The sequence below is a fragment of the Musa acuminata genome, chromosome BXJ2-11 (genome assembly GCF_036884655.1).
Source record: "Musa acuminata AAA Group cultivar baxijiao chromosome BXJ2-11, Cavendish_Baxijiao_AAA, whole genome shotgun sequence".
NCBI classification, from domain to species: Eukaryota; Viridiplantae; Streptophyta; class Magnoliopsida; order Zingiberales; family Musaceae; genus Musa; species Musa acuminata.
In genome coordinates, this window is record NC_088348.1 from 6,458,011 (window position 1) to 6,478,657 (window position 20,647).

The 20,647-nt window shown below is 36.0% G+C and overlaps 2 protein-coding genes across 9 annotated transcripts; both read left to right on the top strand.

Annotated features, from left to right (window-relative positions):
- Positions 1 to 9: 9 nt before the first annotated feature.
- Positions 10 to 8,957, top strand: LOC103970681 (glycosyltransferase BC10). Of its 3 annotated transcripts, XM_065134278.1 has the most exons (12): positions 11 to 373; positions 1,060 to 1,404; positions 1,488 to 1,671; positions 3,983 to 4,081; positions 5,691 to 5,791; positions 5,862 to 5,933; positions 6,157 to 6,247; positions 6,875 to 6,955; positions 7,756 to 7,815; positions 7,916 to 8,038; positions 8,127 to 8,165; positions 8,281 to 8,957. In XM_065134278.1, exons 3-12 carry the CDS (start codon positions 1,576 to 1,578, stop codon positions 8,407 to 8,409), a joined length of 891 nt encoding a protein of 296 aa, XP_064990350.1. In that variant the 5' UTR covers positions 11 to 373; positions 1,060 to 1,404; positions 1,488 to 1,575; the 3' UTR covers positions 8,410 to 8,957. The 3 variants fall into 3 exon arrangements, with proteins under 3 accessions (XP_009382834.2, XP_009382836.2, XP_064990350.1); XM_009384559.3 differs by having other exon boundaries at positions 10 to 394; positions 1,060 to 1,671; XM_009384561.3 differs by having other exon boundaries at positions 10 to 373; positions 1,060 to 1,671.
- A 1,228-nt stretch (positions 8,958 to 10,185) lies between these two features.
- On the top strand, positions 10,186 to 14,101 carry LOC103970682 (putative RNA methyltransferase At5g10620). 6 transcript variants are annotated; one of them, XR_010492571.1, is made up of 8 exons: positions 10,186 to 10,313; positions 10,407 to 10,438; positions 10,574 to 10,716; positions 10,979 to 11,045; positions 11,371 to 11,448; positions 12,632 to 12,777; positions 13,365 to 13,494; positions 13,610 to 14,101. XR_010492571.1 is itself a non-coding variant. In XM_009384563.3 (8 exons), exons 1-7 carry the CDS (start codon positions 10,238 to 10,240, stop codon positions 13,402 to 13,404), a joined length of 582 nt encoding a protein of 193 aa, XP_009382838.2. In that variant the 5' UTR covers positions 10,186 to 10,237; the 3' UTR covers positions 13,405 to 13,444; positions 13,670 to 14,101. The 6 variants fall into 6 exon arrangements, 4 of the variants coding, with proteins under 4 accessions (XP_009382838.2, XP_064989346.1, XP_018675871.2 ...); XR_001976185.2 differs by having other exon boundaries at positions 13,670 to 14,101; XM_009384563.3 differs by having other exon boundaries at positions 13,365 to 13,444; positions 13,670 to 14,101.
- The last annotated feature ends 6,546 nt before the right edge of the window (positions 14,102 to 20,647 follow it).

The window sequence follows — 20,647 nt, forward strand, 5'->3', positions numbered from 1 at the left end:
GAGGCTACGCCGAAACTACAACCGAAGATATAAATTTCCTTTTTTACCTTCTTTTCCAAATAACAAGCGAAGAAATTTTCTCGTTGAAGCGAGGGAGAGACCGGCAGGTGCTTCCCCTCTGTCCGCTCGAGAGTGCCAGGGAGCGAGCGAGAGGGAAAGCCATATATGCACGCATAACCTAACGAAATGAATGGGGAAGAGTTCTTGATCGGTAGTTATTTTATTGGGCTCTTCAAATATCCCCTATTTGGACTTCCTTTTCCATCGTCCTGTCTCCTCCCTTCTCCTCGGTAGATCTCTCCTCCCCCCGGTTCCATTGCGGATATTGTCATCGGGCGATCCCTCCGCGGGCTCCGCGGCGTTGGAGTCCGAGGTAATTGTTCAACTGTTTGATGTAAGCTTCGATCTTTCGTCTCTGGGTGCCTTTTTTTTGGTCTTCGATTCGTTTTTTGCTTGGGAATTCTTTCTTCCTTTTTGATCCGTGGAGCATTCTTGCTCTGGTTTCTTGCCGTTCGTCGAGTCTTGATTGGGGTTGCGATTTTCTGGTCTTTTGAGAATTGGAATTTGGCGATTGGGATTTGGGTAAGTGGGGGAGTCCCGTTTCTTCTGTGGCACGCTTGGCGTTGGTTGATCCGTTCCGAAAGCTATGTTGTTTGCTCTCCTAGGTCTTACTTTTTTAAATTTCAGCTGGGAAACTCACCTAAAGTCCTGACTCCGTCGAAGCTCATAGTATCGCCCCTTGGTTTGGCTAGTGATTGACCTTTTCTGGGTTTTTAAGACCGCATGGTATAAAAGGAGAAGATAGATTAGGATATCTCAGCAATGTGGAAGAATCATGTTAAGAATACAAGGACAAAATATGCTTTTGTATGTCTTTTGTATCTTATTTTTTCTTGTATCTTATCACCTATAGCTTGAGATAATTGCATCCTTCGCCATAAGTTCCAATATATCTCTAAAGGTTGGCAATATTTTTAAGTAAGTGCCACAGATCCAATTGTCGATGCTCAACTTTTCTTTTACTTTAAGTTCTAAAGCAATGTTAATAACATTTTTCAGGAAATTGTATTCGTTTGCTCTCCTCCAAGAAAATTAGTTATGTGACGCATAGACAGCTTTGGCACATGTTTTGCAGTTGGATCATGTCTGGCTGACGATTCCTATACACTCTGCATACTGTGCCCTGTGGGTGATGCTTTCACATGCAAATCCAATGGCCGTGTCTGATGATGAAGAAGGAATCTTTATAGGTTAGACTGCTCTAATGAGAAGAAGAAGAAGAAGAACACGATGAAGGTACCACAGGCATGGCAGCTAGGCAATGGGAACACACACATTATACCAGGACCAAGCAGCAGACCAACCGCAAGGTCGCCTAGATGGATAATCATTTTGATATGCTTGGTATGTGTCTCCTTGATTGGGGTGTATGCATATCCACCTCGGCGGTTTTCAGCTTGCTACTTCTTTTCTTCAAGTGTTTGCAGCCCACAAAAGGATTGGCTGCCTCCTATAGCACGGGAACTTACTGATGATGAGATTGCTTCTCGTGTTGTCATTAAAGACATTCTTTCCATGCCATTAATTCAACCAGAGAATCCCAAAATTGCTTTCATGTTCTTGACTCGAGGTTCACTGCCATTCGAAAAACTCTGGGAGACATTCTTTCTGGTAAAGCTTTAATTTTAGTATATGACTTTGGCCTTTTTCCTCTGCTGTTTTGAAGTTCTTGTGTTTTTTTTTTTTGCAATAAAATACAAATAATTTATCTCCCTTATTTACCTGTTCTACTTGAGTGTTTGACTCGATAGTCGAGATTCATAATGGCATTCCTAAAGCTCCAGATCTTGTTGCAATATGGTAAGATTATTCATATATATGAAATACTTCTTTCTGTGTTTCATCTTAGATATAATGGGAATGAGATATTTAAGTATATTTAAGCAGTCTCGGGACCACTACAGTTAAAACTTAAAAGATCATTAAATGGTACCATGGACACTCGTGACCAAGCTTTTCGTTTCCCTTGTCATTGTTCAAAAAAAAAAAAAGAACAAAGTAGCATTTAACAGGTTTTTTAAACAGACTAGGAAATAAACAAGAATCATTTTTATTTGCTAGATTTACTGAATCATACATGTGCTTATTCCATGGCATATTGTTAATTCAAAATTGACTACTTATGATACACTTATGGACCATCTGCTTGAGAGAAAATCCTATTGGACATGAATAATTTAATATTTTTACTGTGTCCATTTCAGGTATATGTCAGACACAAGGATAGTTACATGTACAAACTTCCTCGAAGCATTTTATTTCTAAATAAATATAAAAATGAACATATACCTTTTGATAACTTAAGGGAGACCTCATAAATATTTCTTGGGAAAAACTTGTGGAATATTGTTTTTTGTTGTTTCTGGTAAATGTCAAACTTAAGAAAATCATAATAACAATCTTTCCCCATTTTTTGTAAGTTCTTTCCGTATTCTTTAAATTTGTGAAGTGCTATGTTACTAAGAATTATCTCCTTCATGATGTATCTAGGGATGTTAATTAATTGCTTGTTCTTATTTATCATGTTTTTATATCTGTATATATTGAACTTTAATATATCAGTAATGTATCTAAGATAGTTTTTAGTGTTTTTTGTGTACCTATCTGTCCTACTTTCAAAATTGCTATAGCGGTATGTCTCTATTGTGTTGTATCATCTTTCATGACTGTCTCCATGCTTCATAGCTTACCAAAAAAATATATGACTCACTTCTACATTTAAGGGATTGATATAAGGTGTGATGTAAGTATATTATGTAGTATGAAAAATATCTTGTTTTGGTGATATTGGATCTAGTGGAAGAACTTTTGGAACTTGTCCGATTTTAACAAAGTAGAATTTCCTGAAAGCAAGTCTGCTCTTTTGGGTAGATAAATGATCTGGTGGTTCATTGTGTACTTTTTTCATTTGTCACATTAAATTTCCAAATGAGCACTCCATTCTTGCAGGAGGTTTGTGGGTTAAAATGAGGTGCAGTTGCTTATATCACCCTGTGTCATTAAAAAAAAAAATCATTTTTACACTCTGGAATATCATATATATCCCTATAAATTAAAGAATCATCATATTTGTCATGTCCCCAATCAGCTTTCGACAGTTATGGTTACTTTAATACTGCCTCAAATAGGAAAAATAAAGCCACTCCGACACTGTACTTTTAAATTAATTGAATACTGAAAATACCTACATATCTGTATTCTCATTCTTTCCCTATCACTTCAAGTTTTTTCCTATTCATCCTGTTCACCTTGCTTTTCCCTCCACCATTGTTTATCTTTTTAACAGCCAAGGTAGATATAATAGATGGAACAGAGGGGAAGAGGGGTAGGGGACAAAGGGTGGAGGTGAAGATAGACTTGGAGGAAAGGAAAAAGAGGTGACAGGGCATGGACACATGAGAAGCTGGGAGGGGGGAAGAGAGAGGTAATGAGTAGAAGTAATTTAGTCAGTCAACTGTCAGGTTTTAGAATTTTTGTCTGACATTAACTTTTTATGAATGTTTAAAGGGTCTGAGAGGTACATATGATATTTGCAACTTCAATGATGTATATATGAAGCTAGGATTGCTGTTGGCAGGCATATATTTGCAATTCTGCCAACAATGGATTTGCATACAAGTGGAATTTGTCTAGTAGAAGCTTCACACAATAATGAGTAAGCTATACTTTGCAAGTATCACAACAGAATTACTGCTTGAAACTATCTTTTGTTCTAGACCAGGTCTTTGCTCTATATAATGATTACATTTTAAACATGGGAACTTCGGCATGTATAAGTTGGTCAAAAACCAAGTTTGTATTTGTATGTCAGACCAAGTTTACATGGAATAAATGCAAATTTGTAACCATTTTAGTTATAAGAAAAGAATAGATTCACAGTATAGTTTATAATCTGAAGTTGTGGTTAAATCTGCATCTACAGGGCCATGAAGGGAGATATTCCATCTATGTACATGCATCACAAGAGAAGCCAGTGCATGCGAGTCCTTTATTTGTTGGCCGAGGCATTCGGAGCACCAAGGTAGTTGAAAATCTTATCTTCTGTACTAACTTTCAGAAGCTTTTTGTTAGCCCAATCCATGCATGAATGAAATTGCAAGACAGACATAAAAATATTGGGTATCCTGTGTATTTGTTTCCCAGATAGATCACTGGCCATTGATCGCCATGTCCATCTATAGATAAAAAAGGATATCGAAAAATTCTTGACGCTATACTTGCATATATTGTATTCTCATATAACCACAGGCTATTGGTTACCATGTCCATTCCTGAGAGAGAAAAAAAATATCATAATGTCTGACACTAATTCTTGATGCTATAATGCATGCTGTGGCAAATAAGTTGTACCAGGAGTACGCATCAGTTGCTACAACTCCAAATAAATGGGTATGGGTATGTAGTGACTGTGATGTCAAGGGGAACACTGAGATACTTCAATTAGCACTTCTACACCTAAGATATTGTTATTCAACCTTCATGATTTGTCATTCTATATGAGTTGGTACATCTAGATTCATGATTTAATGTGTATAGAAGGATATTAGTGATTTTTCATGATTCAATTAGTGATTTTTCATGATTCAATTAGTGATTTTTCACAATGCTTGTATCCTTTTCTCTAGGTAGTTAAACATTGGAGCTTTTATTGTAGCTTCTTTATATTTGTTTCATTTGTCAAATTCTCTTTTGATCATCTGTGAATAAACCTTTTTGTGTGTTAGCTTAGTCATTACAAACAGATGTCAATTTTAGAAATTAATCTGCATGGAGTGACATTGCAACCTCAATAAAAGTGTGGTAGCTTAGTGAGCAATGAACTTCCAAGATGCAAAAGTTTGTTAGTGTCTAGTTACAGAACTAGAAATTTACCACTGAAATTGGTGAAGGCCATGTCACTTCATACTTGCTAAAATTATGGGAAATAGCAGATTGTAATATTGGAAAGATGGGTTTAGTACTCAGTTGTAATAATTATACAAGAACCATTATAATGGAGGGCGGAAAATATGGTTTTTATGCAGTTATAAAAGGTCAGATGTAGGAGAGCTACAAATGAAAGAGGTTGAGAAACTTGAAATTGGAAATCCAAGGATGCAAGATTGAGGAACCTGTTGCTAAATATTATAGGTCAGGTACACTCTTTGAAGCTTGCTCTTCCAGCACCTTTAAAAGCTTGCCTTGCAAGTAGATTAAGCATAGGAAGTGGCATCAAACTCTAACATTTGGGTATCATGGAGGAAGGAACTTCACAACGTAACAAGAAATTGTGTCTTATAAAGCTCAAAATGTTGAGAATGAGCATCTCTGGCAGTTGGAACTGCATAAGTCCTGGTGTAGGTTTGATCTGGTCACTTAGTCTGGCCTTCTGGGCTTACAAAATCTTCTTTTTCTATATACCAAATAGTGAGTGACTGAACTCAAACGTGCAACTTGTCAGACAATTCTATTTTTATAAATGAATAGATAAACTTGGTTTTTTAGTTGTTAAAATCTATAAACAGGAAAACCTATCAGTTCAGTCATCATTTACTTTTAGACAGTCATGTGTTCTATGTTGTCATGTTGTTTAGCTTCAGCTAATACTTGATCAGAATCAGTGTTTGAACTTAAAACATTTGCACATTCAGGTTATATGGGGTAAAATTTCTATGGTCGAGGCAGAAAAGAGGCTCCTGGCAAATGCACTCCATAACCCTGATAATCAACATTTTATTTTGCTTTCTGACAGGTGATCAACCATGTGAATCTTTTGCCACGCTTTCCTGCTAGTGAACTGAATCTCATGTCTTTTATTGCAGTTGTGTTCCTCTTCATAATTTTGATTATGTTTACAACTATTTATTGGGAGCAAATGTCAGCTTCATTGACAGGTAAGGCCTCTATATACATCTTGCCAAAGAATTTACTGAGCTTTTTCTGTTGGATTGGTTTGGTCTTATTTGTTGTATAATAAATTATGTCTAGTTCCAGCAAATCTCGAGCAAAATGACTATATGTAGTTATATAAACTATTTTCCCTGATGCATATCTTCCTCTGATAATTAAAGAACTGATTCCTGGCTTCCTTTTTATAATTGTTTGAGACTGCTGTAGCTTTTGGGATCCTGGTCCACATGGTAATGCCAGATATACAGAGCATATGTCGCCTGAGATTGAAGAGAAGGACTTCAGGAAGGGTGCACAGGTAAACTTTTTTTTTCTTTTTTTTCTATTAAAAATACTACCTAAGAAACCAAGCTAGCCATGAGTTGCAAGAAAAGATAGATAGATTGACCGAGGAAGAAGGATAAAAAGAAAGTGGCGTGCCCTTGAAGTGCAGAGAGTAACTACTAGCTTCCAATATTACGAAATAGACACCTGGCCTAATCCTAATAATGAACTGATCACATTTTGAAAATCAGAATCAAGTGAGCTTAAGCTACCTGCATTGAGTCTAGAGCAAGAGACAAAACTAAGTTGAAGTAAGTCTGATAGCGTGATGCTTTTCCATTTAATACATGCAAGAGCATATCAAATCAAATTTCATTTAGGAGTCACTGGAGTTCTGAGCAATTATAAGCTGCTTCATGCAATTTTTAAAATAACTGTTAGTTTTTGTCCTTTTTGTAGGATTAGAACAGCATGTACTTTGTTTACATTATAGCATTAGTGTCATGAGGATATCCTTTCTTGGAAGAAATACCTGCGTCTGTTAATTTGATGTTCGAAATGATACAAAGCCTTTATGTTAAAGAAACAAAGGTTACATTTTTATTATGTCCAAAGACATTTCTGTTGCCTTATGACATGTTGATTCTAACGCACTTTGCAGTGGTTCACAATGAAGCGAAAGCATGCTTTAATAGTTATGGCAGACAACCTTTATTTTACAAAGTTCAGGCTTTATTGCAAGGTAATACATGGCTACATCTCTTTTTCTTTTGTATATACAGAGTAGAGTTTTACAAATGTGCAACAGAATGCAGATGATTGCTATTTCACAAAAATCTATTTTATTGAGTTGCATAAAGCATCAATTGTTGAATTAGTTCTGCCTCTTTTATTTCTATGCCTAGGGATAGAAGTTTGATCTGTGTTCTCTGATAAGTGCCTTTGGTCAAGTCACCTAGTTGTTTTTTTTTTTCAGTTTTGGTAGTAATGATGGTGGAGGAATGTTTTGTTTACTCAGTATGATTTAATATGTGACACTCCAATAATAGAAGGAATGTTCCAACCACAACTCAACCCAAAAATTGAAAAAAAAAAAAAAAAAGAGTTGGAGGGTCCACTCTTATGGGAGAATTTTTTTGCTCTCTTGTGCATAATGGACAATTTTTTACTTTTCACCAGCTTTGGCTTTAGATTAGTTTTGGTCGTAAAGATGTCTCCATTAATGCATGTATTTTCAAATTACAGTGACAGGAGTCATGCACTCTCATCATCAAAGGCCTTGTTGCCTTTTTTGTTTAAGGCAGTATATTGTTTACCTGGTTTATCATGTTGACAAACTTTTCTACCAGTTTATTTCGGGATGATTGCAGCCTCAGATTTGTGACAACCTTGTTTGAGGGCCCCTGAATATGCCTCTTTAAAATTTTGTTTTACACATATAACTTCTACTTTTTTCTGCATAACTTAAATTTGAGAGATAAAATGATGGAGATTACCCTCATGAAAAATATACTTACAGTTTTATATATTTGACCTTGGCAGCCAGGTTTTGATGGACGTAATTGTTATGCTGATGAACACTATCTGCCGACTCTGTTCAATGTCAGGACATAAGACCATTTGTATTGTCAGCCTGTGAAGTTTTATATTCTCTGACAATTAGTTACTGGCTTCCCACGACTTATATATCTTTATTCTGCAGATGATTGATCCCACTGGCATTGCAAACTGGTCGGTGACACACGTGGATTGGTCCGAAGGAAAGTGGCATCCAAAAGCATATCAGGCTAAGGAAGTGACATATGAACTCCTGAAGAACATAACTGTATACTTTTGCCCCTTCTTGAGATATTAAGTTTAATCTGTTGTGAAGCTTCTGAATATACTTTTGCTGATATAACTAATATTGGCAGTCTATTGATGAGAATTATCATGTCACAAGTGATGATAAGGTAAAATTTAAAACCCACTTATTTGTTGACCGTGTGAATTTTGTATTTGCAGTATGCTTTCCATGTTTCCCTTGCAAAACAAAATAAATGGTATATGGTTTCATGACTGTTGCAGAAAGTCAAGACGGTGTCGCCTTGTTTGTGGAACGGAATGAAGAGGCCGTGTTATTTGTTTGCCAGGAAATTTTTGCCTGAAACCCTTGACAATTTGATGCAGCTGTTCTCCATCTACAGAGTCATTTAAGTTATCTTCCCCATTCCATTCTTTTGCGATGTCTGCACCAGACCTTCCCATGCTTGTGCAAAGTCATTTATGCTGTAAGAATGGTCGTGAATTTGTGAAATTCCATATCTTTCGGTACCAATCTGGGCCTGTAAATGGTGTGGAATAATTGTTGAGGCCAATGGAGGAGTCTTTTGAGTAGGGTTATGGTGGCTGCTATTATATGTTACGATGCCCTGTAGTCGACTTGTTTGGGCCTGTAAATGGTGTGGAAGATTGTTGGGGCCAATTGGAATGTCTTGCAATTGTCGACGAGTCTCTTGAGTAGGGTTATGGTGGTTGCTATTATATGTTACATTATGCCCTGTAGTTGACTTGTTGGAAGATTGCTGGAGCCAATTGGAATGTTTTGCAAGTCTCGAGTCTCTCCGAGTAGGGTTATGGTGGCTGTTATTTATATGTTATACCATGCCCTGCAGTTGGCTTTGCTTTACCCTTCCCTTTTCTATTTTGTTTGTGATTATAACTATGAACAGCAAAATTTGTCAATCATAAATTTATTTGTCTTATTCTTTTTTCCCTTTATATAGATTACAATTACACCTGTTTTTTCTTCATATGGTGAAGCATGTAGCTTTATTCATGACTGAATGCAACTCTACAGATTGGGGCAAGTTAGAATCGGTCTATATCAGTTACAACAGGCTTAGGTTTTCTTGAAAACATGTTCTTCCCTCATTGATTTAGCCATGAAAAAGATTATAATTTATCCTCTCATCTATTTGCAAGCTGTACATATTAATGATCTTTTCCTGCCACACATGTATGCCAAGATGGCCATGTAAACAGAGTTTGATTGTAGAGCCTATGGTTGTATTTATATTTGATTGATGAAGTTCAAGAAAAATTTAGAGCCCCCAAAATAATTAGATTCTGTGCTCTTTTCTTGTCAAAACATGAAATTTTTTAATGATGCATGTATGTCGTTAATGCATGAAAATTTTTAGATTTTGCATTTACATGCATTCAAATATTTGAACACTCATATTAACATCCATCCAATAAACTCAAGTCTATTTGTCAATATTATTCTATTTAAGAAATTTGCTAAAAATTAAATATTTAAACTTATCTTATATTATCGTTACAAATTATTTGAACTCGTTCGGTTTCCGATGTCGGTTTATGTTTTAGCATCATTATGCTAATTGTAAACTGGCAAATACTCTCTCTCTCTCTCTCTATGTATATATACATATATACATAAATATATATATATATACATAAATATATATATACATACATATATATATACATACATAAATATATATATATATATATACATAAATATATATATATATATATATACATATATATACATATATATATATATATACATATATATATATGTATATATATATATATATATGTATATATATATATACATATATATATGTATATATATATGTATACATATATATATATGTATATATACATATATATACATATGTATATATACATATATATACATATGTATACATATATATACATATATATATATATATACATATGTATACATATATATACATATATATATATATACATATATATATATATATACATATATATATATATATACATATATATATATATATATACATATATATATATATATATATATATATATATATAAGATAAAGGGAAAAGCCAAATTTTCTTGCTATTGTTGTTATTTTTGCTTTTAGAGCAAAACTGTGGACTGGTAATTTTTTATCCTTATTATTTTGGGCCATCCAAACCTCCTCACACTTCTCAGTTCCCCTCGTACTCTCCTCTTCTCGGTTGCCGAATGGAAGTCTCTCGGTGGAGCCAATGCTACGCCGTCTTCTCCCATATGAAGAAGAACACCTCTGCTCCCTTGCTAGGTTAGCGTGTCCTTTTGCCACCTCTTTCTCCAATTTCTACTTGCCTTTCCCGCTCGAAAGTCGTTCTTTTAAGGGATTTGTTACCTTCCGCAGCCAAGAAATCCAAATACTCTGGCCAATCAATTGTAAGCACACTCCATTTACGGGTTCTTCTTCGGAATTTTAATGATTTCGATGCGGAAGATTGAGTCTTTTTGTCGAATCTTAAGCATCAAGTTTTTTTTTCTTTTTATTTGATTCGTATTATCTTTTGCTTCAAGAGAGCAATTCCGATTCGAATATTGACGGTGGGCAAGAGGAGGTCTCCAGGGGTGCAGCTTTTGGTCGAGGAGTACATGGAGAAGCTCAGGTACTATTGCAGCGTCGAGGATGTCCATGTAAAGTCTAATCCAAAAAGTAGCAGGTATTCTATGCTATTATCTTCTTCTTCATGGACACTAAAGATATTAGGCCTTTTCTTAAAAAGTAATGTAAATATGCAAGGCTTGTGCAAATTAACATCTTGGAGGAGTGTCGATGCCTCAAAATTTATGTATACCTAAATTTTAGAAAATTGGAAAGGTGTCAACTTTTTTGTGCTTTTTCTTTTGGAAGTCTCATTTATGTATAATTACCAAACTTCTAAACTTACTACTGTAAGTTTATGCTTCTGATACTCTAAGCAGCAATGTGAAAGCTCAGATTGATGCAGAAGACATGGTCATTATGCAACAGATCAGACATGAAGATTGGGTATGGTCTTAATTACATTATCTATTGTCCTTCACTGTGCCATAACTTCTATTGGAGGAAACCTCAAGTGGAAGAGTTAGAGGATAACTGCTTGATCCCATTCTTGTGAACAGCTGCTGGTTATCCAACTACTGTATCACAAAGAGTATTTTATCTCTGATATCCAACTAACAAAGAACGTAGAGAAAATCTAAAGAAGAAAAATGTAACTAGTTATGATTACCCGTCATTTGTCAGTTCCATCATTTATTTTCTATAGTTTTCATGTACTTGTGTTAAAGAATTCTTTAACTTGTTCTTGTTTTATTTGCTCCTGTTGAATTAGGTTGTTGTGTTGGATGAGCATGGACTAGATGTCGGATCTGAGCAGTTAGCTGATTTATTGGGTGATGCAGGAAGAACAGTATGTACTTTACCTTTACCTTAGATGATCCTTGAAAATGCAGCAGAGTATCTGAAATTTTTTCAACTTTACAAAAGGATTATGTTTCATGAAAATGAGTGGGCATGACAGTAGTCTAGTATCCTTTTTCAATTATCTTCAGTTCTTTTTCAGTCCAGAGGTAACATTGACTACCAATATACTTAGACATACTTCACAGAGACACTCTCATTTGTTAGACATTAGTGTAAAGCAGAGGCTAGTAACTTTTAGTGATTCTTGTGTCACTCCGTTTCCTTCAAAGGAAAGCCATTCCTAGCAAACGTCTTCCATGGAAGGGATGATGAGCTTCTTTGAAGCCTCCAATAGTTTCAGGCAGCAACACCGGCAGTGGAAGAGTTTTGCTATATTTTTCTTACCTCTAAATTCTCTACGGTAATTATGATAAAAAAAGTACGAAAACTAGATTTTCTACATTGTTTTATAGCAGCATTGCAGATCTTTAAGATGATTCACATTTTAATGTACTAGGGGACTTGTCAGTCAAGCTTAACTTCACCTCTATTCCTTCCCTTGCCAACCATAACTAATAATGCATGGCCTACGTGGTTGAAGCCATAAAAAGTATCTCTACTTCCCACTGGTTGATCTCTGTTGGAATTGTCTATGCAGCAACTTTCTCCTATAAAGTCATGGTCATGTCAAGCATGAAGGATGTAGTGGGAGGTGAACCGGCTTGTAAGAACCAGATTTAATCAAAATAATCTCTATATTAGACCCTCTTTCGTCATTATTGTAGTTCAAGACTTAGTTGACTCAGTTGTAATTGGCTTTAGTGGACTAGTTGCTTGAATTTCAGCCATATAGTTTTAAATTAATGGAAATGTCCATATGTTCAAGTCATATGTTGTTTTTTTCTGATATGTGCAATATCAAATGGTTTTAGACTTTTAGTAAGTTGATCCCTCTGAATGAACCTCAAATATGATACACTTAGTTGAACCTTTATTTGTAGAAGATTTATATGAAGAAACAGTATAGGGTTGAATGTACAACAATGCACATCTGAACTTTTCCCAATCCTGTGGAGTTACGTATTCAAGTTTGTAATGCTTTCTGCAGAGAAGAGACAATATGGAGTTACATATTCAAGTCATTTCCTTTTTTTTCCGAAGAAACAGTTTCTTCTTGTATTTTCTTGTAGGGTTCAACAAGACTTGCCTTTTGCATTGGCGGCCCATATGGTCATGGACCACAGTTGCGGAATCGTGCTGATGTAACGATTCGATTATCTTCAATGGTGTTGAATCACCAGATTGCTTTAATTGTGTTGTTGGAGCAACTTTATAGGTAAGACTGCCACATTTGAGTTCCTTTTGCTTCATCTCTTTCTTTGAATTTGAACTTGGATGATATTGTAGTCATAAAAAGTATGCTCTGCATTACATCATAAATCATTTGAAGTATTTATGGGAATAAATAAAAAATATGGAATTCTCTAATACCTTAACAACTGTAGTAGCACAAATACAACTTCATATATATCGTCTTCCATCTTTGTTGATTTGCTCTAATGTTGTTGAAATCTGGGACCCCAGGTGAGGAGAAGAACTGAAAATTTTGTGGAAGGCTGTTCACATGATCATCTAAAACTGGCATGGAATCTCATTTACATTGTGCTACAGAAATAAATGTCTTGGATTTTGTAAAGAGAATGAATATATTAAGAGAATGATAGAGAAAGGAGGAAAAATGATCACTTGTGAAAATGAGGATAGTAGGAAAAGTAGTACCTTTGACCCCATGCTTTGCTTTCTTTGAAGATATGAAGCCTTTTACCTGATGCCTAATTATATTCTGCATTCTAGAGTTTCCATTGATTAACTATCTAATTGTTCCCCATTAAATTGGTGAGTAAAACTGCACTGGATTTTCAGATCATGGACTATCATCAAAGGCCAGAAGTACCATCATTAGGATGACTTATCAGTCTTCTCAATTTCGTGGCAATTTCCTGGTAATGTTGCAGTATGCTAAGATTACAAGTTTTGCTTGTTGACTTTATAGGTGAGATATGTTAGTCCATTTTATTCTTGCCCATGTTTCCCTGTTGTATCTACAACCTCAAGTTTCCAAACCTTTAATGTTTCATATTTGATTCAAACTTCTGCATTTGGTGCAGCCTGCAATCAGGCATATAAAAACGAGTGTAATCTCCTCGAGCTCATCTATTTCTTTGCAGAGTGAGCATCAATCGACCTGTTGAAGCTGGCTTTTTAATTATCCAGAAAAAAAGCTGTCCATAAAGCATCCACCCAACATGAGATGTGTAGTAATTCAGAGGACTCGATGATGCCACCACTTCCACCTGCAAATCCCAGACTGATCATGGAGTTCACACAGGACAGGATGAGTTGCTCTGCAACAATCACATACATGGGATTATTTTCCTATCACGGTCGTGCCATCCTTGTAGCATGGACCTGTTAAATTGTATCTGAAGAATTGGTTTTTGTAGGTCATCTCGTTGCTTCCTGATTGTGTTATATACATGTGGAGGTATTTGTTTTGATGTAAAGCGAACAAAATGCTCATTAGGTTACTCTAATCTATACTACTTGTGAGGCTGTCACTGATCGTTCTGTTAAAAAGTAACAAGTTGGAGCTTATGGCAGTGCTCAGTCTGCAGTCTTTGAGTATTTTCTTATATCAATTTGATCCTTTATAATCCTTGTGTGACCACTTAACGCTGATCATTCTCTATAAATAATGAGAAAGAACTTATAATAGGTTGTACTCGACCTTGTTCTGCAAACCAATCATCTGGTAAGAAACGGACTGATTCATTGCATCACTGCAAGATCATAGAACCATTGATACACAATCTATATCACTAGATTGATATAGATCATACCATCGAATCGATCCGTCACGGACAACACTATAAACATGGTGTTTGATGTAATGCTCAAATATATATTTTTTTATGCTTTACACAACGTATAGAAGATTTACAATAAATTTACACAACATATAGAAGATTTACGATAGTTTAGTTTATGCTTTACAGAACATATAGAAGATTTACAATAGATTTGGCAGTCCTATTTTTATTGAATTTTATGATCATTTCAGGCTTATAAATACAGTTTGCGTATAGTCATCATATAGAGGCAAAACTACTTAGAAATAAATTATCTAAACAGCCATTTTGGAGGTTTCTTAGCTTTGTAAAGTGGTGCGGAGTGTCAAACAATACAGCACCCAGGAGCTACTCGAGTGTCACATGATTGGATGAGCCTTTGGGGTAGTGTCTAGAGTTGGTTCACTACTTTGTTCCATAGTAGTATCATGTGAGCATTTGTGAGGATTTTTTATTGTAACGAACTACTTTGGACTCTTTGCCGTGTAACCACTCATAGTTTACGAAGTCTATGTTTGTAATTTGTATTGTCTATCAAGTGTTTACTAAAATGATTGCTTGTGGATCTCGAGTTAAATGCTTTCTCTAGCTCGTCTTCTCTTTTGTATATCCTTAAGAGACTATAAAAGGTTTCGACGAGAGTAATCCTTTGCGAATGGACAAGCAAGGGTGTCACATGACTTAGGCAAAATCAACTAAGTCTGTGACAAATGGTATCAGAGTGGGACAAACACACTTACAAACATTTATCATGCAAACGTGAGAAACCTAGCAAGGCCACGTTGAGGGTAGCCAACACACGTGATTATTTGAAAGAAATAAGCGTATAGGCATAAGAAAAAGAGTCACTTAGAAGAGCGAAAATTTGAGATTGACATTTAGAAGAATAGTCAACTTTTCGTACGAGAGGCACCATAAGAACAAGCTAGCTAGGAAGAACACATAGTGCATAAAAGTTGGAATAGCTGAGTTCGAGCTATGGCTCGATGTCAACAACTAAACTTAATAATGCTCAAGGCGGCAAAGGATGAGACCGTGTAAAGTGAGATAGGTTGCATAGTGACCGAAAGAGTTGTGCAAAGCTCACAAAAGTAAGAGGAATTGCTAACTTAAAAAATTTAATACTCATGCAAGAGCTTATATGTAGATAATGGATTATCTATAGCAATCCCAAGACGATCAAAACTCGACGCCATGAAGCATTAAAACTTTCTCTTAAGCATGAGAAGGATACATATGTATGAGGCTAAGTATACAACAAATTTAACATGCTGCTAGGCCTTGAGGAATGCAACAGAGGTTGTATTGGTGAAGAGTCACAATCTAGCAAGTGCATTCATATGGGTGGAATAGTGCATTGATTATTTAGCAAGACAGAGTAGTCCAAAAGGATGATGGTCTTCGAAACTTTCAGAGGGAAGGACACAAAGAGAAAAGATGCTTTAACGGGATAGATATCTAGGAGAGATAAGTTTTGATTTTCTAAAGGGAGAATCATGTGTCACAAACTGCATATGTTAAGGAGGGGTATCTCAAGACAATAACTCCACAAAGCTTAATAGATCAAGTAAGTGACAAAAAGTTATCACATGATCTCACATGATGTAATGCATTAGTGGACGTGTTATAAGATCAAGTGGGGGAGTAACCCAAGGCAATACCAAATGAAGACACACTTAGTGACGATGTAGAGATCTGATTGAATAGAAAGCTGACCTATGGAATGGTATACGTGAAGGCCACCATCAACTTAATACAAACTAAGAAATGAAGTAACTTGGGTGAAATTTGGTGAAATGCCCAAACCACACGAAGAGAGTCAACATAGAAGACGAAACATAGAGTGTAGGCACGAAGCTTTCCTTGAATGAAAGTCAAGGACATAAACTCTTGTAAAGGCAAGAGCAAGATCATATCATTCTATATGTCCCTTATTCTGATGAAGCATACTCAACCTGTTGGTGGCAAAGTTGAAGTGAGTTTTGAGGCATATGCACCTTATCTCGACAAAGTAGTTGATAGAGGAACTAAGGTGACTTAAATTGCATAGGCGAAGTTGAGATCAAGGACTTAGCGTATGACAATATGACATAAAGGCGGGTTCTCTTAAATAATATGTCATAGTACTGTCATTCGAGTTGTCGCGAAGGAAGCAATGCGCGGTGGAGATTATGTTAGGGGGTAGAAGCCCAGGATCCAAACAATGACACCAATTTCAACGAAGTTAATGGGCTTTGAGAGCTACTAGGCAATGGACTATCTTAAAGATATGCTTCGTCTAGGTGTGACCCAAGAGTAGGTGGATGCAGGTCGTACTAGTTATAGGTGCCCTACAAACCAATCACGTGAGTGATGGCACGTGTGACATGATATGCATTCTTTTTACTTATTATATTATTTGGTATTTTATTTTTTTATTTTATATGCTGCATATATTATGATGTTTATAGATCTGTACAATAGGAATCGGATCATGATGAGATTATGATAATGAGACTGATTCACCTTTAAACACAGACCCTAAATAATCATGATTATAGGTCACTTGAGAGGGATATCGAGATGACCAGATAGATTGATATGTTGTATATCCTTCCATATGATGGAGGCAGCTGGTCTCATAGCTGCTCATATAGGGACACTAGGGAATGAGTTCACTAATTAATTTACTCACGAAATGCTGGATGATTGATGATACCTTGTTGTCAAACAGTTATTCCATCATCACAATAGTGTATCTAGTCCTTAGACTTGAGACACCAAGGATGTCTTATAGGAGTACTCCACTCTCTGATACCGGACTTATAGACCTAAAAGTTTCAAATCTAGCATAGTTGCTCAGGAAAATCTCTGGCCAAGGTCATTTGGATTGAGAGAGAAAGAGTTTTCCGAGAGAATCCGATTAGAGTGACATTCGAATAAAAATCGTATGGGCCTTATAGCACATGCCCGGAATTCGGTCTTTGGGTATTAGATGGATGAGATACTATAAATACATGGTAACTGAGGATAGACAGGTCAAATAGATTAGATTCCCCTATATCGTTTGGGGATTACGACATAGTGGCATAATACGTCCGCAATCAATGAGTCAAGTAAATTATTATGGAGATAATAATTCACTGAGCCAGAAAGAGTTTTGACAAGTATGACTCACGGCCAGCTCGATATTGGACCTAGAGGGTCACACACATATGATAGGTGTTGCGATGAATAGAGGTTCAGATATGAAATATTCGTTGGAGTCTCTATTTTATTAGATATTTAATAAGTCATTGAATTATTGGATCATATGGATGAGATCCAATAAGAGTTAATGAGAAATTATTGGGTAGAGACTCACTAATCTAAGAGGATTGCATAGTTGGATGGAGATCCAATACCTAATATGGTAGGATCCATTAGGGTTAAGTTGACATGGGGCCTCTATAAATAGGAGATAACCAAAGAGCTATAGGCTAGACCCCTTTTGGCTATCACCTCTTATTCTCCTCTTTCTCTCTTTCTCTCTCTCTCTCTCAACCTGTAGCCCCTATTTAGGGCATGTGGACAACAAGAAGGGTCGCCCCCTTCTAGATTGCGTGGAACATGCAGAGAGGAGATTTAAGTAGTGATTTGAGAAACATCTTCGTAGCCCATATTATGTGGATCATCGAGAGAGGAGGACAGTTGACCTCCTTCATCATCTCTCACAGATATGTAGAAATTCAGGGATATACGATCTTCTTAGGTAACACAATCTTCTTACATATGTAATTTTTTATTTTACGAGTTTTTGTGCACTAATTTTTACAAGACGATAAGAGATTATTTTTTCTATAAAAATTTGAGATTTTTGTTTTTATTCTTTTGCTATGCATGTGATGTAGTTCTAGATTTCCCAATAGGTTGATTATTAAATAAGCAAATATAATTGGAAGTGACAAAAGCCCTATGCTACCAAATGCCACACATAGAGAGATTACAGTCTGAGTTCATCCCACAAAGATAATAATGTAATAAAGATATCACTATGAGACAACATGGTGCAACGGATCATTATAAAATAGTTCTAAGCAATGCGACACACATGGGAGAGGTCCCACGAGGGACTTGATCATACAGAGGTATGATCAAGAGCTATTGGGAGCTCCATTTTGGTGAACAACATAATGACAAGAAAGACTACAAAGAGTAAATGTTATGGTATTATAGAGGTGGGTCTTCCATGCGTATATCAAATTTTACATCGAATGAAAACCTTGGTTATTAGCATATGAGGATTATATACCACCAAGTGAGAATTCAAAGTGCAAGTACTAATGAGTCCCATGGGGGGGGGGGGAGGGAGGGGTCTTGATCATATAGAGGTATGATTAGAGCAGCTAGAGAGTTAGACTATTATAGAACTCATATTCCCTTAAGAGACCCCGCCAAATCAGAGGACAATGTCGAATAAGCAAATATTGCTACTAAGGAAGCAAAGGATAATAGAATTAGCATAAGCTCTACAACATGATGGCGAAGGCCATGTATGAAAATTATAGTTTGTCTTTCCAACGATCAAGAGAAATATCTCAGCGAACACAAAAGTATTGAAGCAGATGGTCGAAAGAGGCAAGGAAGCGATGACAGGTCCATAAAGACTTATCTATCTAAAACTAAGCATAAATTGAAATGTAGGTAGACTTTGAGTGTCACAGTGCCATAGAGGCAGATCTACTGATCACGAAAAAAGAGACACAAATGCAAGGTGACAGATAGTATGGCGATGGGCATAGCAACATCATGATATCACAAAGGTGGGTCTTTCGTAGAGTCATACATCCCTTGCTCTTATGAAGGAGAATGATTGATCATAAAATGGGCCGAGGTGGTGGAGAATATAGAGGCAAACTCCAAGTATCTAGATAAAGTTGAAGGGTAAAGTTAGAGAACTTTATAAGACCGATGTCAATGGGTTTCTTATCAAAATATCTAAAAGTGAGAGACTTCAACTACTTCGAGTTGATGCAGGAGTGCTTAACTAAGGAATGAAGTAGGTAATATATGGTGTTATACCTTTTTTACTTAAAGAAGTATGTGACAAAAATGATGGAGAAGATAGCATAATATCATAGGCAACCAAAACTATTAAACTTGCTCTAAGCCGGGATAAATTTTTGCTCTTTTCGAGCAAAACTTTTTGCATTCCAAAAGTTTGATAATAATAAGAAAGTAAATTACAGTAATTAACTCAATGCAAGGAGTGTAAACACTTTGGATGCTTCAAACGTATAAGCAAAGCGTAGACAAAAGTTAGTAACCAATTTAATGTGTTTAGTACAACACTCAAGGAGGCGAGCAAAGTCAAGTAACATTTATCTTTTCAACTTGTAAAAAAATAGGCGAAACTAAGTATCTCAATTCTGTTAAGAAATCTGATCAGAGCATCATATGCACAGTGGAAGAACAAAAAACATAAAAGCCCAGATTTCCTAGAAAATATCTTATCGTCGTGTGATGATTAGTGCATAAAACAAAATTGCAAAACCAAAAACCATATGTTACAAAAGAGATTTGTTACCTAAGGAGATCATATATCCTTGAAAAATCTTATATATATAAGAGTAGATGAAGGAGGTCAATTGTCCTCTCTTGTGATGATCCATATGATAGATGCAGCGAAGACGCTCCTCAAATCGCTGCACGATCTTCCTCTCCACACACCATGTGATCAAGAAGGGGACGACCCTTCTTGCTGTTCACATGCCCCAAATTAGGGTTGTCTGCTGAGGGGGAGAGGAGAGGGAAGAGTATAGAAGGGGCAGTTAAGAGATGACTAGCCTATGTTCGCTTTTGGCCTCTCTTATTTATAGAGGTTTTTGCCTCTTAACTTTAATGGATCATACCCTATTGGGTATTAGATCTTTATCCAATTACGTGAGCCTCTTGGATTAGTAGATCTCTATCCAATAATTTCTATTTAGTCTTATTGGGTCTTACCCAAAAGATCCAATAATTTAGGGGCTTATTGGATATCCAATAAGATATGACTCCATCGAATATCTCATATCTGAACGAATCTAATCCATTGGACTTATCTGTCCTCAGTTACCATGTATCTATATTCCCTCATCCATCTAATATTCCAGAGACTGTATATCAGGCATGGTGTTGTCAGACCTATACGAAATCTACTCGAGTCTCGCTCTAATCGGATTCTTCCGAAGAACTCATCTCTCAATCCGAATGATTCTAGCTAGAAATTTGCATAAGTAAGAACACATAGGACATTCATCTCATAACATTGAGAGTGAATGATCATTTGTCAATACT